Source organism: Syngnathus leptorhynchus, chromosome 18, assembly GCF_054491065.1.
Source record: "Syngnathus leptorhynchus isolate UIUO chromosome 18, UIUO_Slep, whole genome shotgun sequence".
Lineage (NCBI taxonomy): Eukaryota > Metazoa > Chordata > Actinopteri > Syngnathiformes > Syngnathidae > Syngnathus > Syngnathus leptorhynchus.
In genome coordinates this window covers 1926818-1934942 of record NC_141212.1, presented here as the reverse complement: position 1 = coordinate 1934942, position 8125 = coordinate 1926818, and the positions used below count along the sequence as shown (strand labels likewise).

Genomic DNA, 8125 nt, shown 5'->3' with positions numbered 1-8125 from the left:
TTTCTAATTCATTTTACACACACAACACACAACGTAATGTTTCTATTTACTTTTTTGCAAGCTCGTTTATTAAAAAAGAACTAATAATAATAATAGGTTATAAAAACTAAGAACAGGTCAGAGCAGCTTCAACATGAAAAAGCATTAAATTAATGTTTTATTTTCCATGCTTTCAAGACACAAACAAAGCAGTAAAAATATTGACCATTGGACATTTGAGTGCAAGTCTAACAAACATAATATGACAATGAACTGGATGATAGTTATTTCATCCCAAATTGGAAACTTTTCATTGAGATGTGTGAATGTGTCAAAACAAAAAGCTAACAGTGCTCTCAGCAGTTGTCACAGATGAGGCGTTAACAAAAAGCGGACAAACGTCCCAATCGGCTTCCATCCGACTCAAGTCCATCTCGTTCACAACCAGCTGGATTTATCCTCCTCAGACATCTTTGGATCAATGAAGGGCTTGTCCACAGATCTGATCATCAGCTCTCCACAGTACACGCATTCAGAGGCGACCATGTCATCCAGGTCGGATTTCATCTGCTCGCGACTGGCGCCGCCCTTTCCGAGGCTTGGCGCGTCGCCTTCCTCGTTGGGCACGGGCCGGTGTCGCGACCTGGACGCCTGCGTGGAGGCCGACAGCTTCTTTTGCAGCTCCTCCAGGCGGCTCAGCTTGTAGGCAGACAAATGAGGCATCACTTCCTACAGGGTGCAAAGGTCAAAATGTTATCATCCATATCAATACTATCCATCCTAAGTTGTGCAGTATACCTGGAGGAGACAGTCGGAGTGGAACATGTGTCCACACAGAAATAAATAAAAGGGCCTGTTGAGCAGCGGAAAGTCGCAGGCTGAGCACTTATCCTGGGAGTCCACCACGCCGTATTTATTCCGCATTTCCTGGATGTCTTCTCGGATGCGTTTGGCGCTCTCAGTGGCTTCCTCCATTTCCTGCTTCAGCTCCTCGATGTGCTTGTTGTACTCCTCCAGGGAGTTGCAGATAGCCTCCTGAAAGCCACAAACGAAACCGAGAGCTATAGAAAAAGTCACGACGGAAGCCGCGTGACTGACCTTAAAATGATCGATGGTGACAAAGTCGGGAAAGAAAGGCAGAATGTCCTCGATTTTGAGCAGGTCGCAGCTGGACAAGCAGTTCATGGCCTTCTTCACGTCCTTCTCCTCCTGTACCACATGGCGGGCGATCTTCAGCCACAGCTTCTTTCGTAGCTCCTCGTCATCCTCGGGCAGGTCCGCGCAGCTCTTGGCCAAATCCACGTCCACCTGCGGAGAACGCGTTATCAAGGCTCCTCGGTTGAGGCGCACTGTACCGATTGAACTTACTTGCAAGGCGAGATCCACCGCTTCCTCGTACAGCTCCATAATCCTGTAGACCAGAACGCAGGCGCGTAGGTAGCCGTGTTCGGCGCACAGCCTGAGCGCGTATTTCAGGTCGTAGTGGATCTCCGAGGCGTACGTGCCCGCCTCCTCCAGGTAACGCAGCAGCGAGTCGGGCTTGTACTTGGCGTAGAGCGACAGCAGGTAGTTATGGATGGCCTCCTCTGTCACGCGCAGCTCGTGCACGCAGAACTCCATGTAGCGCACCGTCTCGTTGATCTGCTGGCTGCTTCCCTTGTGGCTGTAGTTCATCAACGCCGGGATGAGCTTCTTGGGGTCCAGCCGCTTACCCATTTGGATCCAGGCGTCCACCACCTTTTCGGGGATGTGCTGCATGAGCACGGGGGAGAACTTGTAGAAGAGCTTCTCGTCGCAGTGCTTGGCCAGCACGTCCAGAGCGGCGTGGTAGTCGTCGTGCTGGCAGTAGTGCGACACCACCCTCTCGTAGTCCTGCATGACCACCGAGAAGTACACCATGTCGTCCACGTTGCCGTGGCTGGCCAGCAGGTCGTAGATGGTGCAGCGGTTGTTGAACAGGCACTCGCGGTGCTTGGAGGTGTTGAGGAACTGGCGGAACTCGTCGCGGGTCTCCCAGAAGAGGACGCTGGCCTTGCCGTCATCTTCCAGCTGGCCCAGCCGGTTCAAGTAGAGTTCGGAGAGCCAGGTGACGAGCAAGGTGATCTGCGTCCTCTCGCTCGGCTTCAGATTGCTCAGCTTCTTCAGCAGGAACTCCTTCAGGGCCTCCTCCTGCTTGGCTTCGATGAACTTGAGCGCGATCTCCTCAAAGTAATTCTGCGTCATGGCGTAGCACTTGGCGCTCTCCAGGTAGCGCTTGTTCTGGAAGCAGTGCTCGGCCTCCTTGGCCAGGACCATGTCCATGCATTCGGGTCGCTCCCGGCAGTACTCCTTGGCCAGGTCGAACTTGTTCATGCTCATGTACATCTGCCACACGTCACGAGACTCACGTTGGATGTGGTAACGGAACACGGCCCGCTCCGTGTAGATCCACACCAGACCCCCTGACGGGTCCTTAATCATCCTCTTGAGGGGACCAAACTTGTCCGGGAACACGTCCTCGTGAACCACCTGACCGTTCAGCGTGCAGATTGCCTTGACTCGATCGTGCAGAAGCAGCAGGAAGTGAAACTGGGTCAGCACGATGGAGATGGGCTTGTTGAAAGACAGATCAATGTCCGTCGTGTACTCCCAAACCTGATGAACACAACATCAGAGGAGATGAAAATTCCCCATAATCTTGTGAGAAACAATTACCTGCACGTCACTCAGAAGCGAGTCCGGTCTGACGTAGTCCAGCTGCCCGTAGAGAACCCCGTTGCCCATCATCCAGGCAAAGGCCTTGGGGGAGGTACGCAGCTTGGACGTATAAAAAGTGATCTCGCTGTAGCCCATGTTAGCCGGGAACTCCTGAAAGCTGGGGAGCAGGTCCTGGTTCTGGGTGAAGATGGAGCTGAAGCCCTGATGCTCCGTCCCCTCGGCCACTTTGCCCACAAATTGAAAGAGGCGCTTGCGGGTGGTGGCGATGATGAAGTATTTGTTCTCCAGGCCGCGCTCCACCTCCAGGCAGCACACGGGCGCCGGCCTCCCGTCTTCTTCCAAGGAGTGCACCTGGAACGATATTACAGTGAAGCCCCACGCTGGATCATTTCATCACATTCATCAAGACGCACTTGTCTAAAGTACTGGTCCGGGTTGGTGTTAAAGAGGCTCCCCTCGGTGGCAGAGATCTCGGCCTCGAAGATGACGCCTTGGCCCGTGCCGACCAGGATGGGCCCCGTGTTGGTCTCGTTGCCGAGCAGCTTGTTCCAACCCACGCTCTCCACTAGGTGGCCCCGCCAGCGAGACAGACTGCGCACCTTTTGTGTATTCCTGTTCAGGTACAAACACTCGCTGGTGCTCAAACTGATCAGCAAGTGGGAGCCTGAAAAAAAAGGAAACAAATAGTTTTCTCCATCTGATGTCAGAAGACAACACAACTTGCATTTCATTGCAAAAGTCAATAAAACCATTTTTTTTTCTCCTCCACTTGTTAATCTTACCCGTCGGATCCAGGAAGAGTTTGTGCACTTTGCTGTCATCTTTCCTTCCGAGCTCAATTTGATTGGGGTGATCAGGTTTGGCCAAATCAATCCTGCAAAGAAACGTACAAACATTCCTCCTCTAACAACTCTTGAAAGGCCCCAATAAACATCTATGACTGGCCTAAGTGACTAGTGAGCATTTCTGATTGTTACTTACCTCAGCAGGGTGTCTTTCCCCAGACTCATGCATAGTTGATTATTGCAAACTATGAGATGATTTATCCTCTCAGGCGGCGTAAAATCGATCCTCTGCTTATTGAAAATGGGCTTTTCCTCCTCGAGTCGCACATTGACGAAACCTAAAGTGCAAATAATTGGACAACATTATCCCAGAATGGAAAGATCTTGCTTCCTCGGCTTACCCGAGTGTGTTATCCCGATGTTGGCGCTCGCCAGGCGGCCGTGCTGCTGCGCGCTTTGCCTGCTGTTTTGCGAGTCCTCGTATTCGTCCAATATTGAAGCCATTTTTTACGTGCTACTTAATTCCAAATAGTTTGCAGAAGACGCTCAACGACTAAAACGACATGACTATGCAGCTAGCCCTCTGGTTAGCTGTCAGCTAGCGCTGGTAAAAAGGAGCAAGTCAGGTGACAGCACTCATGTGATCGTATAGTTGATGCAATACCCTTTTTCGACACTGGAGGTCACTGTAACATCGAATAATTTTCTCTTGGTGGGCGCGGTTTTGCAAATGAGTTAGATTGTTTGTTTTTTTTATAAATAAACTTTAGACTAAATTTATATTTAATAGGAAACTATTCTCAGTGAAATATGTTCTATCTTATCAACGTGTATAATCTGAAAACGATAAAGACGCCGTTACCCTTAACCGCCTTTGGGTGTCGCTGTTGGAGCAACAACCAACTAAAGAGTTTAGCCTACAATGGGCGTGGTTATTCAAATTGCAATTTTCGGGAGTATGAAGTGAACCTAAAAAAAAAAACTTCGCCTATCCTTGCAGAGTCCTACTAGAGAAGCCATCAAAGACACTTGATGGTGAGAATTGCGAGCGGGCGCTAAGAAGCAAAGAGTTTACGGGGCGCGTCATGCCACCTCACATGGACTTCTACCACGAGTCCCGCGTCCCCTCCGCTTGCGGACTGACCCGGGAGGACGAGCTGGAGCCGGGTGTCATCAGTTGCATGCTGGTGGGCGACGGCGCGGTGGGCAAGACCAGTATGATAGTCAGCTACACCTCCAATGGATACCCGGTGGACTACAAGCAGACCGGATTTGACGTCTTCTCTGGTAAGACATTTCAGGGAGCAACTATCTCAAATCATCATTTTTTTCCTATATGGTATATTTGCTTTAAGGACATTTTTATTTTATTTTATGACTTATAATGGTTGGAACTGGTTTCCAACAGGTCAGGTCCAAGTGGATGGATCCCCAGTCAGAGTTCAATTGGTGGACACTGCAGGACAGGTAAGTCAAATATGATTTTTGTCTTCATTGATTTTATTTGTCAGACTCAACAATGTCCCCTCCTTTGGTGTATTCTATTGCGACCTGCTAACATTTCCCCTTTATGTGACAACAAAGAAGTGTCTGTCAACTTTATTTAAATAGCTCCACTCCACAACAATAGACACTGGAGCAGGTTTTAGCTGCTGGGTCATTGTTGATAAAACAGCTTAAAGAGGCAGTGGCTGACTTCTGTGCAAAAAATGCACATTTTCAAACTGGCTTCTCTGGACAAAATTAAAATTAGAAGAGAGTCTTTGAGGACAATTCCAGACTCACATTATTTATTTTTTTGTTCATTTCAGGAGGAGTTTGATGAGTTCCGATCGCTGTCCTACTCACACACGGACGTCTTCCTGCTGTGCTTCAGCATGGTCAACCCCGCCTCTTTCCACAACATCACCAAAAAGTGGGTGCCCGAGATCCGTGGCTGCAACCCGACGGCGCCCATCGTCCTGGTGGGCACGCAATCGGACCTCCTACTGGACGTCAACGTTCTCATCGGCCTTGACCGCGCCAGCGTCAAGCCCGTGGCCGGCTCACGCGCTCGAGGCATGGCGGAGAAGATCCGGGCGGCGGATTACGTGGAGTGCTCCTCACTCACCCAGAAGAACCTCAAAGAAGCGTTTGACGCCGCCATCTTTGCCGCCATTAAGAACAAGGCACGGCAGGCCAAGAAACGGCGGACGTCGGACAGGCGCAGCAAAGCCTTCTCCAGGTGCAGCTGGAAGAAGTTCTTCTGCTTCGTCTGAGCCGGCTGGAACTGTAAACACAAGTTCTTCATTTATGTGAAGTGACATTCAGGTTTTGGAGCCAAGGACCGTCGTAGCACCGTAGCTCGGAATACCCAAGTCTGGATTCAGGCGGACTAACACAATACAGGAGGTCTTTGGTTATTTTCTTCAACATGCAGACGATAGCAATTTGCATGTTTGTGCTCCTGCGTGTGTCGTCACAGAAAAGGTGTGAAGCGCAGTTTCAGCACACAAGCGTCAGTGAGCGCTACTCTTTTGTTGCGTTAGCATTTTTAGCTGAGTGCTAAAAGGACTCTGCCCAGACTGGTTTTTTTGGTGCCTAAATGACGTGACTTTTTGCAATGTTGCGTGACGGAACGCACGTTACCGTATCGCCTTGACGCAGTTTTAATTTTGGAAGAGCAAGAAAACAGATTAGCAGTCAGCTTTGACCTTTGACCCTCTCGATGACTATCAGTAGAGATTCTTAACATCTCGGTATGGTTTCCTGGGGGGAAAAAAAAAGTATGCAATGAATTTTCTCGAAACATCCCTAATTTGCAATATTGTGTATATAATATATATAATATAGTGCCTTTTCGTGTTTTTTTTTTTTGGGTGACGAGCACAATTTATTTCTTATGCTTCCTGTGGAAGTGATTTGAATAAATTCTGTTTGTTCAAACAACTGTTTAGATTCTCAATGTCATCTTTTTTTTTTATATATATCACATATGTGCTAGCGTGTCTCACTCTCCTCTAACCCTCGTGTCTTTTTATTTACATGTCAGAGCGACGTGACACAAATAAATGAAGTGCAAATTACAGCCTCTGTGTTATGTATATTTTTAGACCCAACAATTCGCAGCCATCTGATAGGACAAGTCGTTTTACATGGACATTTTTCTGGAGCGGGACCGCAGGCTGTGATTTCCGCTCTCCACGGGGGAGTTGGCTAATGTCCACCTCCCCCCCCCCCCCCCCCCAAGCATGTGATAATTAACCTGAGATCCCCCCTCAGTGAGGGGCCGAGCCATTCTAATGCGTGACCGCGCCATGCTGGGATCTCTTCTACTGACTGATTGTGTCACTCAGGGAAAAGTCTCAAGGTGAGGATCCACGAATGAAGGCGATTGATGATAATCCATTCACACAAGTCGGACGGCCTCTATGTACTCGTCAGACGTCGATTGTGACCTCATCAGTTTTGGTAACAGGTCGAACTGGGGGGGAAAAACAAAAGACGTCAGCGCCGGTCTGTTTGCTATTAGAGCCGAGCATCCATCACTCGGCTTCTGTCTTTGAACGCACGGGCCCTTAAAAAAAAATTGCCTTCCATAATTCCTCTATCCACTTGATCATTTTGGACATCGAGGACTTAACTGTACTCGGCATCAAACAGTTTTGAGCGGAGGACGCTTTGAATTGTGGATTCTGCAAACAAAAGCTCAGCAGGTCAAAATCAGCCGTCACTTATTTATGAGGCTCAAGTCATTTTATGCTTTTCTGTTCAAAGCCAAACATCAAAAGGGAAAAAAAAAAAAAAAGGTCATCTTTTGAATGATGCGTTCGGACAAGCGAGAGGGCCTCGTTGTCGGACCAGTTTTAAGTTCTCGGAAACTCAACTCACCTTCTCATGGGTTAGTCATGTATTTTTCTCAGCGGTGGGTGGCTTGGTTCTTTTCCCAGGGTTTTCCTACTTCAGGAGTCATCAACCGAGTTGTCCTCTGGCGGCTAGCCAGTTTCGCTCTGGTTAAAAAAAAAAGGTTGGCAGTCAGGTCTGGAACTCAGCAGGTGCACCAACAGGTCTACCGAGCTTTCCGGTGCTTTTTTCCAACGCGCGAAAGCTAAACAAACACAATTGTTTCATTTTTTTATTTGTTATTGGAATACATTTTCATCAAACATGCTGCACATACTTGCACAATGAAGCAATCAATACAAGTGATCAATTTGAATTGTGACTCAAAGACTTGTGACAGTTAAACCGATGGCAAGAATTTGATTGACGTGTATCTACGTCTGGGAATCAAGTGGGGGAGGCGTTCTCACACTGGTGGCATCAGCGGGTGAGGGAGGGGGAGAGAGCCATGTGTGTGTGTGTGTGTGTGTGTGTGTGGTAGTAGGGGAATCACGCAATGTTCCTAAAGTGTCGATGAGAAGTGATATGACATCATCTCAATCTTTCGAGAGTCACGATAGATCTAATTGATATGATACATTGATGTCGTCCGTGATGACTGGCGGCGTGGTCGACGACGATACCGTGCGATGGCCTCCGAGCGGATTGTGTAAATAAGGTGTGTCTGGACTTGCTCTCGTATCGAGAGTGACTGTTGCCGCGTCGTCCGCTTTACTCACAAAGCTATAAATCCTCTTGCTCAGCCTGTTTGTGTCACCCTCACGAGATGGTGTCGATACCAC

At 48.7% G+C, this 8125-nt stretch overlaps 2 protein-coding genes across 2 annotated transcripts; one reads left to right on the top strand and one right to left on the bottom strand.

Annotated features, from left to right (window-relative positions):
* Positions 1-144: 144 nt before the first annotated feature.
* vps18 (VPS18 core subunit of CORVET and HOPS complexes) lies at positions 145-4119 on the bottom strand. The gene is made up of 9 exons (XM_085938222.1): positions 3863-4119; positions 3658-3799; positions 3459-3550; positions 3090-3340; positions 2674-3027; positions 1348-2613; positions 1078-1287; positions 778-1014; positions 145-708 (listed from the first exon to the last, which is right to left on the bottom strand). The coding sequence occupies exons 1-9, from the start codon at positions 3963-3965 to the stop codon at positions 418-420; spliced, it is 2946 nt and encodes a 981-aa protein (XP_085794348.1). The 5' UTR covers positions 3966-4119; the 3' UTR covers positions 145-417.
* Positions 4120-4438: 319 nt separating this feature from the next.
* Positions 4439-6522, top strand: rhov (ras homolog family member V). Its single transcript, XM_085938128.1, has 3 exons — positions 4439-4748; positions 4870-4928; positions 5273-6522. The coding sequence occupies exons 1-3, from the start codon at positions 4547-4549 to the stop codon at positions 5717-5719; spliced, it is 708 nt and encodes a 235-aa protein (XP_085794254.1). The 5' UTR covers positions 4439-4546; the 3' UTR covers positions 5720-6522.
* The last annotated feature ends 1603 nt before the right edge of the window (positions 6523-8125 follow it).

What these genes read in the sequence shown, in the direction of transcription:
- vps18 (XM_085938222.1), bottom strand. Translation starts at nt 3,965, where the DNA reads ATGGCTTCAATATTGGACGAATACGAGGACTCGCAAAACAGCAGGCAA. An exon ending in GGGAAAGACACCCTGCTGAG is followed by an intron (nt 3,551 to 3,657) that starts GTAAGTAACAAT and finishes GTTTCTTTGCAG; the next exon opens with GATTGATTTGGCCAAACCTG. An exon ending in TCACCATCGATCATTTTAAG is followed by an intron (nt 1,015 to 1,077) that starts GTCAGTCACGCG and finishes TGTGGCTTTCAG; the next exon opens with GAGGCTATCTGCAACTCCCT.
- rhov (XM_085938128.1), top strand. Translation starts at nt 4,547, where the DNA reads ATGCCACCTCACATGGACTTCTACCACGAGTCCCGCGTCCCCTCCGCT. An exon ending in CGGATTTGACGTCTTCTCTG is followed by an intron (nt 4,749 to 4,869) that starts GTAAGACATTTC and finishes GGTTTCCAACAG; the next exon opens with GTCAGGTCCAAGTGGATGGA. An exon ending in TGGTGGACACTGCAGGACAG is followed by an intron (nt 4,929 to 5,272) that starts GTAAGTCAAATA and finishes TGTTCATTTCAG; the next exon opens with GAGGAGTTTGATGAGTTCCG.